Source organism: Adiantum capillus-veneris, chromosome 4 (genome assembly GCF_014529385.1).
Source record: "Adiantum capillus-veneris isolate H3 chromosome 4, ASM1452938v2, whole genome shotgun sequence".
Lineage (NCBI taxonomy): Eukaryota > Viridiplantae > Streptophyta > Polypodiopsida > Polypodiales > Pteridaceae > Adiantum > Adiantum capillus-veneris.
Genome location: NC_140934.1, coordinates 161,134,683 through 161,150,834, shown reverse-complemented (window position 1 = coordinate 161,150,834; position 16,152 = coordinate 161,134,683). Strand labels below are relative to the sequence as shown.

The following is a 16,152-nucleotide window of genomic DNA, read 5'->3' as shown; positions in this document are numbered from 1 at the left end:
TCTAGATTAGCAGTGATCTGGCACTTTTGTGAGTCTATTCTTGGACCGTGCATGCCCAGTCACTTAGCATAGATGCATATCCTCCGGTTGCACACAACATGATCCCATCAGAATCCATTAGTATCGGTTAGGGGAATTTTCCAGTGCATTTAGCCTATTTTCCTATTTATTGGTATTTTCACTTATTATTTTTAAGTGACTTTCCAACAAAAGTAGGTAGGGCAATTTTGCTAAGTTAATATATAAGCAAACCCAAGTTAGCACTTTCTGGAAGAAGAGGCAGCAGGAGCACCTTGCTCAACAGGCAACTTCTCAGCAAGACCAACCCCCGCGACTACTCTAGCGTTTTCTCCACAAAAGACCTAGCGTTTTTGCATCAGATCAGCCTTGGCGATATGTGCACAGCAGATCAGCCCCGGTGTCATCACGACACAACAGATCAGCCTAGCGTTTTTGCATTTGCAGAACCCCGGCGAGAGAAGGACCAATTTCAGCCCCTGGCGTTTTTGGATTTCAGCAGCAAATTAAGACCGGCATTATTCACCTAAAGTGTAGCAGATTCAGCCCGTAAAGACCATCAGTTTTCAGCCCTAAGAAACCTCATTTTTCAGCCAAGAAAACGCAGCCAAAACAGTCATTTTCAGCCACCGAAAGTCCCAGAATTCAGCGATTAGAAGATCTCAGATTTCAGCCATCAAGTCGTCGTCGTCACCACCGTCGTCGTCATCGGCATAGTCCCATTGCATCAGTCCATTGCATTCGCATTGTACACCTTCGTGCAATCAAGTTAGACCACTCTCACCGACGAGAGTGGGGCCTTCGGAGGAGGGTTTTACAACCTCTCGGGTGTCGTATCTCTTCTCTCTCCTTCTCTCAGTCTCATTCACTTGCACGCACAATATCCACTCACTTTGTTCGTGACCACAACACTCTACAAGACGGAAAGCTCTCTCTTTCCCTAAGAACTAAAAGGAACCTTGAGCAATAAAGATCACTAATCTTGAGAAAATACAACATTCATTCCGCTGCACCTAACATTGGTATCAGAGCTTTGGAAGTGTTCTGCATTACTCAAGGAAAGAACCACAAGAACCACAAGAAATTTTTTTTGCTTGTTGCGATCGCACGAACCCAAGTTTACTTGGGCGTGGCGATTCCTAATCGTGTTTAGTTGAAGAGTGACAGGAATCCCAAGAAAGAAGGGCTTGTCCAGCCTCCCCTTGTGTCTCTTTTCACTCATTGAGAGCGGACCGTGCACTTAGCGGCCGGCCAATCGACGTGAGGTGGGAAAAAGCAACCTTGGTGTGAGCTCAAGGCCGCCAAGGGGTGTGCCCGCAGAAAGGAGTAGAACTCTGTTAGGTGCAGCGGAATGAATGTTGTTTTTCCTCAAGATTAGTGATCTTTATTTGCTGAAGGTTCCTTTTACTTCTTAGGGAAAGAGAGAGCTTTCCGTCTTGTGGAGAGTGCTATGATCACGAACAAAGTGAGTGGATATTGTGCGTGCAAGTGAATTAGACTGAGAGAAGGAGAGAGAAGAGATACGACACCGAGAGGTTGTAAAACCCTCCTCCGAAGGCCCCACTCTCGTCGGCGAGAGTGGTCTATTCTTTGATTGCACAAAGGTGTACAATGCGTATGCAATGGACTATGCAACTTGGTCTATGCAGATGACGACGACGGTGATGACGACGGCAACTTGATGGCTGAAATCTGAGATCTTCTAATCGCTGAATTTCGGGACTGTTTCGTTGGCTGAAAATGACTGTTTTGGCTGTGTTTTCTTGGCTGAAAAATGAGGTTTCTTAGGGCTGAAAATTGATGGTCTTTACGGGCTGAATCTGCTACACTTTAGGTGAATTATGCCGGTCTTAATTTGCTGCTGAAATCCAAAAACGCCAGGGGCTGAAATTGGTCCTTCTGTCGTCGGGGTTCTGCAAATGCACAAACGCTAGGCTGATCTGCTGTGTCGTGATGACGCCGGGGCAGATCTGCTGTGCACAAATCGCCAAGTCTGATCTGATGCAAAAACGCTAGGTCTTCTGTGGAGCAAATGCCAGAGTAGTCGTGGGGGTTGGTCTTGCTGAGAAGTTGCCTGTTGAGCAAGGTGCTCCTGCTGCCTCTTCTGCCAGAAAGTGTGAACTTTGGTTTGCTTATATATTAACTTAGCAAAATTGCCCTACCTACTTTTGTAGGAAAGTCACTTAAAAATAATAAGTGAAAATCTCAATAAATAGGAAAATAGGCTAAATGCACTAGAAAATTCCCCTAATTGATGCTAATGGATTCTGATGGGAATTCCGATGATCATGCTGTGTGCAACCGGAGGATATGCATCTACGCTAAGTGATTGGGCATGCACGGTCTACGAATAGACTCACAAAAGTGCCAAATCACTGCTAATCTAGACTTGACTGAACTGACTGAACCCTGCTGTGGTGTAGCTTGTCCACGGACACATAGGGTTGGGATGTGTCACGTGACATCCCCTCCTTTTCAAAGTGAGGTACTGGTGCCGAACTGTATGGCGTCGAGGGAGATCGCCAACAGCATCCGGAATCTTGGAAGGGACTCTTCGTCGGCCTACTCTTATGTGTGGGTCGTGCGGTACTTGAACTTCATAAAGGTCGACAACGCTTGCTTCTTTGGGCCGCGCCGTAAGTGACTCAAAGTGTTCTGTGGCTCCTTCGATGCTTCAACTTCGTTGAGAGTCCTGCTTCCTTCATCTTCAAGAATCTCCATGGTTGAAAATTCCTGAAACCATCTCTAACACAAAACCATGAACATACCCATTCCATGTAAAGTGAAGGAAAAAAATCTTGTCTTCTCTAAAGACTGTGTATGCAATGTCGATGAACATAGAGACGGAGTGACAACCCGTTCATCAAACACATACAAACAATGCGATCGAATCTTTTCTGTTTGATCGAAATCAATCAACTGTGGCAAATCACAATGGAAATGCCCATGCTTGGTGCTCATACTATCATGTGATCTTTCGGAAACTGTGTCATGCCAAGGAAGAGACATGCAATGTGACTTCCTGACATATAAACTTTTCAACTTTTTATGAACAATCCGCATACATTCGTGCTCATCCACGAGAGAAACGTGCTCAACATACAATATGTCATGCCTAGTAAAAGGGATCACATAACGATGCTGACTAAAATACAGGAAACCTTCACGAATGAAACACTCGAACAATACGTGCGTATCAATCGTGCGAACACACAATACTTCCTGTGATGGTACCAAGGCTCGAGAGCCAAGATCGCTTCTTCCGGGTCTATCGAATCTTCTTGTGGAGGATCTATGAACCTTGACTCGAAAGCCAAGATCAATTCTTGGTGATTGATCGAATCTACAATGAGGTTAGCTTTGCTAGAAAAAGCATCAACTAACACATCATCCTTGTGAACAATCACATCATCTTCATGCAACTCATCATGCTTGTGAGAAATCACATCTTGATCATGCAAATCATCATGCTCGTGAGAAATCACATCTTGATTATGCAAATCATCATGCTTGTCATTGGCATCCAAATCATCATGCTTAGCAATATCATTCAAATCATCATGCTTATCTTTGTCATCCAAATCATCATGCTTAGCAATATCATTCAATTCATCATGCTTCTCATGGTCAATCAAATCATCATCATGCTTCACACAATCATGCAAATCTTGTGTGTCATGCTTTGGAGAAGAAGAGACTGAGAGAGTCTCCTTTTCCCTGTCCTGTTGAATCTGTGCCTGTATTTGAGAAAAGAGTCGCAACATCTCTTGCCTTATTGCTTTGTTCTCGCAATCAAACTTGGCTTGCATTCCTTTGTTCTCTCGATCAAATTCTGCTTCTCTTGCTTTGGCTTCCAAACGTGCTTGCTCGTTCTCACGCGCTATGGCTGCCATGCCATTCTTTCTTAGTATTGGCGCTCTATGGCTGCCATGTCTTCTTCGTAGGCTTTTCTTTCTGCTTCTCTTTCTTGGTCGAACTCCTCCATAGGAGTTCGTGCAATCTTTGTCGTAGATGGGGAAGGGTCAAAAAAACCTCCTGGTGGGGAAAATTCTTCTTCGCCTCTCTCATGCTCATCACCGCCAAGCGAAGTATCCATTCCGCTTCGAGTGATGACCATTCTGCAATCGTGGGTTCTTGTGGGTTCTTGGGGTCTTGGGTTCTTAAGTCCACGAGGAACTTGGGTTCTTGCGGGTCTTGAGGTTCTTGAGGTCCTTGATTCGTGAGAATCTTGGGTTCGTGAGGTTCTTGAGGGTTTCTTTTGCTTGCAAATCGCGTTGGAGAAGGATCTTCTCTTCACCCGAGTTCTACCCTTTTCTGCAGGCGCACCCCTTGGCGGCCTTGCGCTCACACCAAGGTTGCTTTTTTCCACCTCACGTCGATGGGCCGGCCGCTAAGTGCACGGTGCGCTCTCAATGAGTGAAAAGAGACACAAGGGGAGGCTGGACAAGCCCTTCTTTCTTGGGATTCCTGTCACTCTTCAACAAAACACGATTAGGAATCGCCACACCCAAGTAAACTTGGGTTCGTGCGATTGCAACAAGCAAAAAAAATTCATGTGGTTCTTCCCTTGAGTAATGCAGAACACTTCCAAAGCTCTGATACCAATGTTAGGTGCAGCGGAATGAATGTTGTTTTTTCTCAAGATTAGTGATCTTTATTTGCTGAAGGTTCCTTTTACTTCTTAGGCAAAGAGAGAGCTTTCCGTCTTGTGGAGAGTGCTATGATCACGAACAAAGTGAGTGGATATTGTGCGTGCAAGTGAATGAGACTGAGAGAAGGAGAGAGAAGAGATACGACACCGAGAGGTTTGTAAAACCCTCCTCCGAAGGCCCCACTCTCGTCGGTGAGAGTGGTCTATTCTTTGATTGCACAAAGGTGTACAATGCGTATGCAATGGACTATGCAACTTGGTCTATGCCGATGACGACGACGGTGATGACGACGGCAACTTGATGGCTGAAATCTGAGATCTTCTAATCGCTGAATTTCGGGACTGTTTCGTTGGCTGAAAATGACTGTTTTGGCTGCGTTTTCTTGGCTGAAAAATGAGGTTTCTTAGGGCTGAAAACTGATGGTCTTTACGGGCTGAATCTGCTACACTTTAGGTGAATGATGCCGGTCTTAATTTGCTGTTGAAATCCAAAAACGCCAAGGGCTGAAATTGGTCCTTCTGTCGCTAGGGTTCTGCAAATGCAAAAACGCTAGGCTGATCTGATGTGTCGTGATGACGCCGGGGCAGATCTGCTGTGCACAAATCGCCAAGGTTGATCTGATGCAAAAACGCTAGGTCTTCTGTGGAGCAAACGCCAGAGTAGTCGCGGGGGTTGGTCTTGCTAAGAAGTTGCCTGTTGAGCAAGGTGCTCCTGCTGCCTCTTCTGCCAGAAAGTGTGAACTTTGGTTTGCTTATATATTAACTTAGCAAAATTGCCCTACCTACTTTTGTAGGAAAGTCACTTAAAAATAATAAGTGAAAATCTCAATAAATAGGAAAATAGGCTAAATGCACTAGAAAATTCTCCTAATTGATGCTAATGGATTCTGATGGGAATTCCGATGATCATGCTGTGTGCAACCGGAGGATATGCATCTACGCTAAGTGACTGGGCATGCACGGTCTACGAATAGACTCACAAAAGTGCCAAATCACTGCTAATCTAGACTTGACTGAACTGACTGAACCCTGCTGTGGTGTAGCTTGTCCGCGGACACATAGGGTTGGGATGTGTCACGTGACAAACTCAGGTGAAGAGAAGATCCTTCTTCAACGCGATTTGCAAGCGAAAGAAAACCTCAAGAACCCCAAGAACCCAAGACCCTCAAGACTCAAGAACCTCAAGAACCCAAGATTTTCACGAATCAAGGAACTTAAGAACCCAAGACCCCCAAGAACCCAAGTTCCTCGTGAACTTAAGAACCCAAGACCTGCAAGAACCCAAGTTCCTCGTGGACTTAAGAACCCAAGACCCCCAAGAACCCACAAGAACCACGATTGCAGAATGATCATCACTCGAAGCGGAATGGATACTTCGCTTGGAGGTGATGAGCATGAGAGAGGCGAAGAAGAATTTTCCCCACCAGGAGGTTTTTCCGACCCTCCGCCTTTTCCATCTACGACAAAGATTGCACTAACTCCTATGGAGGAGTTGGACCAAGAAAGAGAAGCAGAAAGAAAAGCCTACGAAGAAGATATGGCAGCCATCGAGCGAAAGTACCAAGAAAGAAGGGCAGCCATAGAAGCAGAATTTTATCTCTAGAACAAAGCACAAATGCAAGAGTTATTGCGACTCTTTTGTCAAGCTCAGGCACAGATGCAACAGAATCGGAAAAAGGAGACTCTCTCAGTCTCTTCTTCTCCAAAGCATGACACACAGGATTTGCATGATTGTGTGAAGCATGATGATGATTTGAATGACAAGCATGATGATTTGGATGACAAAGATAAGCATGATGATTTGAATGATATTGCTAAGCATGATGATTTGGATGCGAATGATGAGCATGATGATTTGCATGATCGAGATGTGATTTCTCACAAGCATGATGAGTTGCATGAAGATGATGTGATTGTTCACAAGGATGATGTGTTAGTTAATGCTTTTTCTAGCGAAGCTAACCTCGTTGTAGATTCGATCAATCACGAAAAAGCGATCTTGGCTTTCGAGTCGAGGTCCAAAGAACCCCCACAGGACGATTAGATCATTCAGGACGAACCGATCTTGACTCTCGAGCCTTGGTCCAAAGAACCATCACAGGAAGTATTATGTGTTCGCATGATTGGTACGCACGCATTGTTCGAGTGTTTCATTCGTGAAGGTTTCTTGTATTTTAGTCAGCATCGGTATGTGATTCCTTTTCCTAGGCATGACATATTGTATGTTGAGCACGTTTCTCTCATGGATGAGCATGAATGTATACGGATTGTTCATGAAAAGCTGAAAAGTTTGTATGTAAGGAAGTCGCATTCCATGTCTCTTCCTTGGCATGACACAGTTTCCGAACGAGCACATGATAGTATGAGCACCAAGCACGGGCATTTCCATTGTGATTTGCCACAGTTCATTGATTTCGATCAAACAGAAAAGATTCGACCGCATTGTTTGCATGTGTTTGATGAACGGGTTGTAACTCCGTTTCTATGTTTATCTACATTGCATACACAGTCTTTAGAGAAGACAAGATTTATTTCCTTCACTATTCATGGAATGGGTATGTTCATGGTTTTGTGTTGGAGATTGTTTCAGGAATTTTCAGCCATGGAGATTCTAGAAGACGAAAGAAGCAGGACTCTAGACGAACTTGAAGCAAGAAAGGAGATTCAGACGACTTTCTGTCGCTATCGGCGCGGCCCAAAGAAGCAAACGTTGCAGACCTTTATGAAGTTCAAGTACCGCACGACCCACACATTAGAGTGGGCTGGCGAAGAGTCCCTTCCAGGATTCCGGATGCTGTTGCCGATCTCCCTCGACTCCATACAGTTCGGTACCAGTACCTCACTTTGAAAAGGAGGGGATGTCACGTGACACATCCCAACCCTATGTGTCCGTTGACAAGCTACACCATAGCAGGGTTCAGTCAGTTTAGTCAAGTCTAGATTAGCAGTGATCTGGCACTTTTGTGAGTCTATTCGTAGACCGTGCATGCCGAGTCACTTAGCATAGATGCATATCCTCCGATTGCACACAGCATGATCCCATCAGAATCCATTAGCATCAGTTAGGGGAATTTTCCAGTGCATTTAGCCTATTTTCCTATTTATTGGTATTTTCACTTATTATTTTTAAGTGACTTTCCAACAAAAGTAGGTAGGGCAATTTTGCTAAGTTAATGTATAAGCAAACCCAAGTTAGCACTTTCTGGCAGAAGAGGCAACAGGAGCACCTTGCTCAACAGGCAACTTCTCAGCAAGACCAACCCCCGTGACTACTCTGGCGTTTTCTCCACAGAAGACCTAGCGTTTTTGCATCAGATCAGCCTTGGCGATTTGTGCACAGCAGATCAGCCCCGGTGTCATCACGACACAACAGATCAGCCTAGCGTTTTTGCATTTGCAGAACCCCGACGACAGAAGGACCAATTTCAGCCCCTGGCGTTTTTGGATTTCAGCAGCAAATTAAGACCGGCATTATTCACCTAAGTGTAGCAGATTCAGCCCGTAAAGACCATCAGTTTTCAGCCCTAAGAAACCTCATTTTTCAGCCAAGTAAACGCATCCAAAACAGTCATTTTCAGCCACCGAAACAGTCCCAGAATTCAGCGATTAGAAGATCTCAGATTTCAGCCATCAAGTCGTCGTCGTCACCACCGTCGTCGTCATCGGCATAGTCCCATTGCATCAGTCCATTGCATTTGCATTGTACACCTTCGTGCAATCAAGTTAGACCACTCTCGCCGACGAGAGTGGGGCCTTCGGGAGGAGGGTTTTACAACCTCTCGGGTGTCGTATCTCTTCTCTCTCCTTCTCTCAGTCTCATTCACTTGCACGCACAATATCCACTCACTTTGTTCGTGACCACAACACTCTACAAGACGGAAAGCTCTCTCTTTCCCTAAGAACTAAAAGGAACCTTGAGCAATAAAGATCACTAATCTTGAGAAAATACAACATTCATTCCGCTGCACCTAACACCGACAATGTCGACGACGACGAGACGGGTTGAAATCTGAAAATGCTAAGGGCTGAAATCTGCAAATCTTTATCTGCTGAATTCTGACTCTATGTCGATGACGATGTCGATGACGACGATGCGAGGACGATGCGCTGAAAACACAGATGCTGAAATCTGCTTTTTTTGTGCTGAAACTGCAAACTTCGCGGGATCTGACCGTGTGGCGAGGATCTGCTGCGGAAAGGTGAGATCTGCGATGTTCGGGGGTTCCTCTGCGGGCTCTAACTGCTGAAAACTGAAAACGCTGAGTGTAGGGCTGATTCCGTCGCGAAGATCTGCAAAAACGTTGAGGTTGATCTGCAAACCAAAAACGCAAGGGACTGAAATCTGTCTTTGTTGAGGAAATTGCTAACGCTAGGGCTGATTTGCTGACATTGGGGAATCTGCTATCGCTAGGGCTGATCTGTTGTGTCTTGTGGTCACCGAGGCTGCTTTGCAATGCAAAAACGCCAAGGCTGATCTGGGAATGAAAACGCTAGGCTTTGCTGTTGGGCAAAAACGCTAGGTTGGTCTTGGGGGGTCCTGCTAAGAAGGTACCATGGCAACTAGGTCGATGTCGATGGCGACGACTTGACTCTGTTTTCGGCTGAAAATGGTGACGAAGTAACCGCTGAATTGGCTGAATGTTGTGGCTGAAAAAAACACTATCTGCTGGTACTGTGAATGCAACTGAAATCCACTGCAGTACTGGGACGGAAGTGCTGGTGCAAGGATCCAAAAACGTTGGCTTGTTAGGGCTGAAAACGCCAGCCTATGGTGAGGGTCGTCTTGCTGAGAAGGGTCTCCAGAGGGTCTGCTGCACTTGGGTGCCTGATGCTCTCCTTCCTTTTTTGCCAAATAGTGCTAGCTTTGGTTTGCTTATATATTATCTTAGCAAAATTGCCATACCTAGTTCCCAACAAAAGTCACTTAAAAATAATAAGTGAAAAATGTCAAAAATAGGGAAAATATGTCTGTACACTGTAAAAATGCTCCTGATGGGTGCCGATGGAAATCTGATGATCATGCTGTGTGCAACCAGAGGATATGCATCTAATCTAAGTGTCTGATCATGCACGGTCTGCGAACAGACTCATAAAAGTGCCAGATCACTTCCTATTCTAGACTGACTTGACTGAACTGAACCTTGGTCATGCTGTATCTTGTCCACGGACATAGGGTTGGATGTGTCACGTGACATCCCCTCCTTTTCAAAGTGAGGTAGTGGTACCGAATTGTATGGCGTCGAGGGAGATCGCCAACAACATCCGGAATGCTCGAAAGGGCTCTTCGTTGGCCCACTCTGATGTGTGGGTCATGCGATACTTGGAACTTCATAAAGGTCTGCAATGCTTGCTTCTTTGGGCTGCGCCGAAAGCGACACAAAGTCTTCTGTGGCTCCTTCAATGCTTCAACTTTGTCTATGGACGTAGGTCCACCTTCTTCAAGAATCTCAAGGCTGAAAATTCCTGAAACCACTTACAACACAAAAACATGAACATGCCTATTCCATGTAAAGTGAATGGAAAACATCTCGTCTTCCTCAAAGACTATGCATGCAATGTAGATGAACAAATAGACGGAGTGACAAACTGTTCACCACACACGCGCAAACAATGAGATCGAATCTTGTCATGCTGATCTAAATCAATCAATTGTGGCAATTCACAACGGAAATATCCATGCTTGGTGCTCATACTTTCTTGTGCTCTTTCTGATACTGTGTCATGCCAAGGAAGAGACATGGAATGTGACTTCCTTGAATGCATACTTTTCAACTTTTCATGAACAATCCGCATACATCCGTGCTCATTTATGAGTGAAACGTGCTCAACGTACAATATGTCATGCCTAGGAAAAGGGATCACATAAAGACACTGACTAAAATATAGGAAACGATCACGAATGAAACACTCGAACAATGCTGCTGACTAATCATGCGAACACATAGTACTTCCTGTGAGGGTTCTTTGGACCTCGACTCGAGAGCCAAGATCGATTTGTGGACCTCGACTCGAAAGCCAAGATCGATTCTTCGTCATTGATCGAACCTGCAACGAGGTTAGCTTCGCTAGAAAAAGCATCAACTAAACCATCATCCTTGTGAACAATCACGCCTTGATCATACAAATCATCATGCTTGTGAGAAAACACATCTTGATCAGCATGCAAATCATCATGCTTGTCATTGTCATTCAAATCATCATGCTTATCATCATGCAAATCCTGTGTGCCATGCTTTGGAGACGAAGAGACTCAGAGAGACTCCTTTTCCCGAATCTCTTGCATCTGTGCTTGCACTTGAGAAAAGAGTCGCAACATCTCTTTCAGGTGTCGCTCGTTCATGGCTTTTCTTGCTTTGTTCTCGCGATCCATTTCTGCTTTTCTTTCTGTGCATTCACGATAAAATGTTGCCATTCTTTCTGCTCTTCTCGCTTCGTGTTCTAACTTCCTGTCCATCGTCATCATGTTGAAAGCCTCCATAGGGAGTTAGTGCAATCCTTTGCGTAGATGGGAAAGGGAGAGGGTCGGAAAAACCTTTTGGTGGGTCTCTCATGCTCATCATTTCCAAGCGAAGTATCCATTCCGCTTCGAGTGATGATCATCCACTGATGTCGTGGGTTCTTGTGGTCTTGGGTTCTTAAGTTCACGAGGAACTTGGGTTCTTGTGTTCTTGAGGGTCTTGAGGTTCTTCTTTCACTTGCAATCTGTGTTAGAGAAGGATCTTCTCTTCACCCGAGTTCTGCTCTTTTCCGCGGGCGCACCCCTTGGCGGCCTTGTGCTCTCTCCAAGGTTGCTTTTTCCCACCTCACGTCGATTGGCTGGCCGCTGAGTGCACGGTCCGCTCTCAATGAGTGAAAAGAGGCACAAGGGGAGGTTGGACAAGCCCTTCTTTCTTGGGTTTCTTGTCACACTGCCAAAGCTCTGATACCAATGTAAGGTGCAGCGGAATGAATGATGAACTTTGCTCGAGATGGAGAGCCTTCCGTTCTTTAACGAGAGAGTGCAATGGACACAAACAAAGTGAATGGACACTGTGCGTGAAGCATAGTTACTAGGAACGGGAAACCGGAACGGGAACGCGGAACAAAATGCCATTCCCTGTTACGAGTACTCACGTTTGAAACACGGAACGGGAACTTGGAATGGGAACGGGGAACGGAGACCTTAAAACGGCCATTCCCTGTTACTATGGTGTGAAGGTACATGAGACTGAGAGAGAGAGAGAGAGAGAGAGAGAGAGAGAGAGAGAGAGAGAGAGAGAGAGAGAGAGAGAGAGAGAGAGATGTTGTCAAACCCTCCTCCAAGGGCCCCACTCGATAGCGAGAGTGGTCTACTATTGATTGCACAATCTGATACAACTCTGATGCACTTGAAGACTAAGATGCAATGGCAACTAGGACGCGACGACTTGACTCTGTCTTCGGCTGAAAATGGTGATGAAGTAACCACTGAATTGGTTGAATGCTATGGTTGAAAAAAACGCTATCTGTTGGTACTCTGAATGCAACTGAAATCCACTGCGGTACTGGGGCGGAAGTGCTGGTTCAAGGATCCAAAAACGCTGGCTTGTTAGGGCTGAAAACGCCAGGCTATGGTGAGGGTCGTCTTGCTGAGAAGGGTCTCCAGAGGGCCTGCTGCACTTGAGTGCCTGATGCTCTCCTTCTTCTTCTACCAGGTACTGCTAGCTTTGGTTTGCTTATATATTATCTTAGCAAAATTGCCCTACCTTGTTCCCAACAAAAGTCACTTAAAAATAATAAGTGAAAAATGTCAAAAATAGGGAAAATAGGTCTATGCACTGTAAAAATGCTCCTGATGGGTTCTGATGGAAATCTGATTGATGATCATGCTGTGTGCAACCGGAGGATATGCATCTAATCTAAGTGTCTGGTCATGCACGGTCTGCGAACAGACTCACAAAAGTGCCAGATCACTTCCTATTCTAGACTGACGTGACGTAACTGAACCCTGGTCATGCTGTATCTTGTCCACGGACACATAGGGTTGGATGTGTCACGTGACATTGAGCCTATCAAGGATATACTCTATGCGAGGCATCGGAAACTTGTTCTTGACGGTCATCTTGTTCAATGCCCTGTAATCAACACACAAACGAGATGAACAATCCTTCTTGCGAACAAACAAAATAGGAGCAGCAAAAGGACCTACACTAGGACGTATGAATTATCTGGCCACCAACTTCGTGAGTTGTCGCTCTAACTTTTCTTCCCGTGTCTTGTTCAAATGGTAGGGAGCCTTACTGACAGGCTGTGCCCCCTCCATAAGCTCGATGCGATGGTCCTCCGGCCGCTCGGGTGGGAGACGGGGTGGAAGATCATCCTGCAAAAAGAGATGTTTAAACTTGGTAAACAAATCTGAATACTTAGCTAGAGCTTGAATGCTCTGGGAAATTGGAACAGCATAGATGAATGCTGCTTGTGCTCCTCGTCATAATTCACGCTTTACCTGTACATGAGAAATGAGAGGCAAAGAATGCAAACCCTCAGCACGAATGATGAGGGGAGAGTCAGTTTTGGCATTTAATGTGAGAGTGTTAATCTCCCAATCAATGAGAGGGTTATGCTCCCGAAACCATCTAATGCCCAAAAGCATATCACATCCTGAAAGAGGAGACATGAGAAATTTCCTACGGAAAGCAGCTTGCTGAAGTGTAAACAACACATCAAGGTACTCTTTCGTGATGAGAGAGTCCATACTAGGAGCGAAGCCAAAAACCTTGAGAGGAGATTTCTGACTAACCTCTAGGCGGGCTCTCTCAACAAGAGGCACTAATCAGATCGTGCATACTGCTTGGATCAAACAATATGATAAAACGCTGACCCTTTACATGACCATAACACTTCATAAGAGACTCATCAATGTGTGTGTCAAAGACATGAGAAAATTCAGCTTGGTTCATTTAAGTGCTTGTGGTTGCTCTGGGTGCCTTTGGTTCTTTAGGTTGCTGAAATCTGAAAACAGCGGGTTGAAACTGTAAACGTTGGCTAATCCGACGGTACGGTGAGGATCTGCTGCGGGTAGGTGAGATCTGCGAAGCTAGGGGGCTAAATCTGCAAAGGTAGGGGCTGAAAACTGAAAACGCTACCTTTGCCAAACACATGAACAAGGCAAACTTGTGGAGAAGAGAGATCACTGAGGTAGAAAGAGACAGGACATCTAAGAGAGAGAGAGAGAGAGAGAGAGAGAGAGAGAGAGAGAGAGAGATCTGGGAAAGGCTCTCCATGCTGATAACAATCTGCTCATACAAGTGACGGAGGGTAGTCCAGCATAGAACCGACATGCCAACTTGATAGACCCGAGGTGCACACAACTGCGACTGCTACTGACACTGCCAACTGCTCTTGCACACGAGACCACTGACACAGTCTCCACATGGGCATCACCTCCAACATGCTCTCAGAGCATAGATCTGGACCCTGGTGCATCTCCTCTTGGCTAGATCTAGATGTGGATCTACATCTTGGTCGAGGAAACCTGCCCACTGCATGGTCACAAGGGCCATGAAAGGCTGCCCTGAGGAGGTACTGCACCGTAGAGATGATCTCCGAGCACTGCATTTGCTGCCCATGAAAAACGCTGGGGCTGAGCTGCTGAGCAAAAACGCTGGCTGATCTGCAGCATAACGCTGGCTGCCCTCCCTCTGCAACAAGCCCCCCTGGGGCACCCAAGGGAGGGCGCCTCCCTCTCGGCTTTACTGCAATCCTGTAAGAGGTGACCCTCCCCCTGCATATGTAGACCAAACCTCAACCTGCCCGACCCAGCTCTATACCTCCACGACCTTGGAAAAAGGGAGAGAAATAGGAGATGGACACTAGATGCCCCTTAGCGTTTTCTGCAGCAGATCTTCCCCAGCATTTCCTCTAGCAGCAGAGCACCTAGCGTTTTGCAGTTCCGTCGCCGGATCTTGTTCAGATTTGCAGATGTTCTAGATCGGAGTCGAGGTGCCCACCGGATCACTAGCCAATTGTTGTCTTCATTGCATCTTCCGCTGCCACCTTTGACACAAACAAGTCCATCAGATTTGTTTTTTGTCAGTCGGAACCCCACTTTGAAGTTGTTTGTACAAGGCGTTTTGCGATTGTTATCACACTTCAATGGGCATTCGACAACAGCAGCATGTACCCTAGGATAAGGTTGAGTCACTCCCTAGATCTTGCATCAAACAGGCAAGCCATTTGCAATATGTACCCTTATACAAGGAATGTGCACTGGTAGCGACTTACATCAGCCTGGAGAGGAAATTCGGAGTGAAATTGAGACGATCAAGGCTTAAGTATGCAAATTGCAGCAAGCATTAATTTCCTTTCTGTAGATAAGAAGAGCCTCAAATTGATAAGTTGTCTTTCCTAAGAATGGAGAGAACCAAATTTCTTAAGAAACAATAGGAATTGAGCCCACCTGATTTTTCCCGTTATAAAAGATATTCGTTTAGTGTTTGTTGGCGTGTGGGGCTGTGCTTCCCCTTCCCCTTTTATCTGCGGATATGCAAATTCCTGGCATCTTGGTTGACCTGGACTCATAATAGATTACTTGATTGGATTTATATCATGACCTATTTTGCATAGTAGACTGAGAAATTGGTACTCTTAAATATCTTTTGCAGTTATATCTGTTGCATTTGCGAAGTTGGAACAGAAGGGAAAGTTGAGAAAATTATGGAGCACTGCAAAATTTGTTTATTCTAGTGTTACATGGACGACAACTATAGCGACGACAGCTGTAGGGTAAGTATTTGACTTCTTGTCACATGCTGGGTAGCTTGTGATCTGTAAGAAACCATTCTTTAAACATCTGGATGTTGATACTCTTTTGTTACTGGTGCTGTGTATAGGTTGTACAAGAATCCATTTATTGTAAGAGCTTTGTTCAAGGCACTCACAATGTCTAGCCGGTTGGTGATCAAGGCTCTCGCATGAAGTAGGACACTATGGCTCCTGCTCGTAATTTGAGATATTCAATGTATGCTTTTCTTTCCTAGTTTTATCAATTTGTGATATGCGTAAGCCGCCACAGGCATTGATGCGGGAGTTGTACTTGGGACTCTCAAGATTGAACCGGTCACTTCACAATTCCCGTGCTTTCTGTACATATGCATCAGCATGTGTTGTAAATAGTAAAGGCTACCATCTTCTGTTTGACTTCAGTTTCACTTTCTGTACATACCAATTAGCATGTGTTGTAAATAGCAAAGATAGTCATATTTTACTGGACTTCAGCTGCAATTTGAGGTATTAAAAGTAGAGTCCTCTTTTCATTTCTGTTAAGTGGTGTGTGTGTGTGTGTGTGTGTGTGTGTGTGAGAGAGAGAGAGAGAGAGAGAGAGAGAGAGAGAGCTAGCTGGGAAAAGGAATTATTTACCAAGCCTGCCTAATGGTAAAAGTTTTGGAAAGGAAATTTTTTCCTATCCTAGCTCGATGCTATAGTCCCGTTTATTGAACGCCTATTGAGCACCGTGTTCGATTATG

At 45.3% G+C, this 16,152-nt stretch overlaps 1 protein-coding gene across 3 annotated transcripts in view; it reads left to right on the top strand.

Moving 5' to 3' along the window:
• Positions 1–15,898, top strand: part of LOC147460254 (elongation factor) — a 32,898-nt gene extending 17,000 nt beyond the window's left edge. For all 3 annotated transcript variants that reach the window (XM_086511341.1, XM_086511339.1, XM_086511340.1), the window contains 2 exons: positions 15,292–15,412; positions 15,520–15,898. In XM_086511341.1, coding sequence (XP_086367467.1) covers positions 15,292–15,412; positions 15,520–15,604 — 206 coding nt within the window. In that variant the 3' untranslated portion in view covers positions 15,605–15,898. The remainder of the gene's footprint in view (positions 1–15,291; positions 15,413–15,519) is intronic.
• The last annotated feature ends 254 nt before the right edge of the window (positions 15,899–16,152 follow it).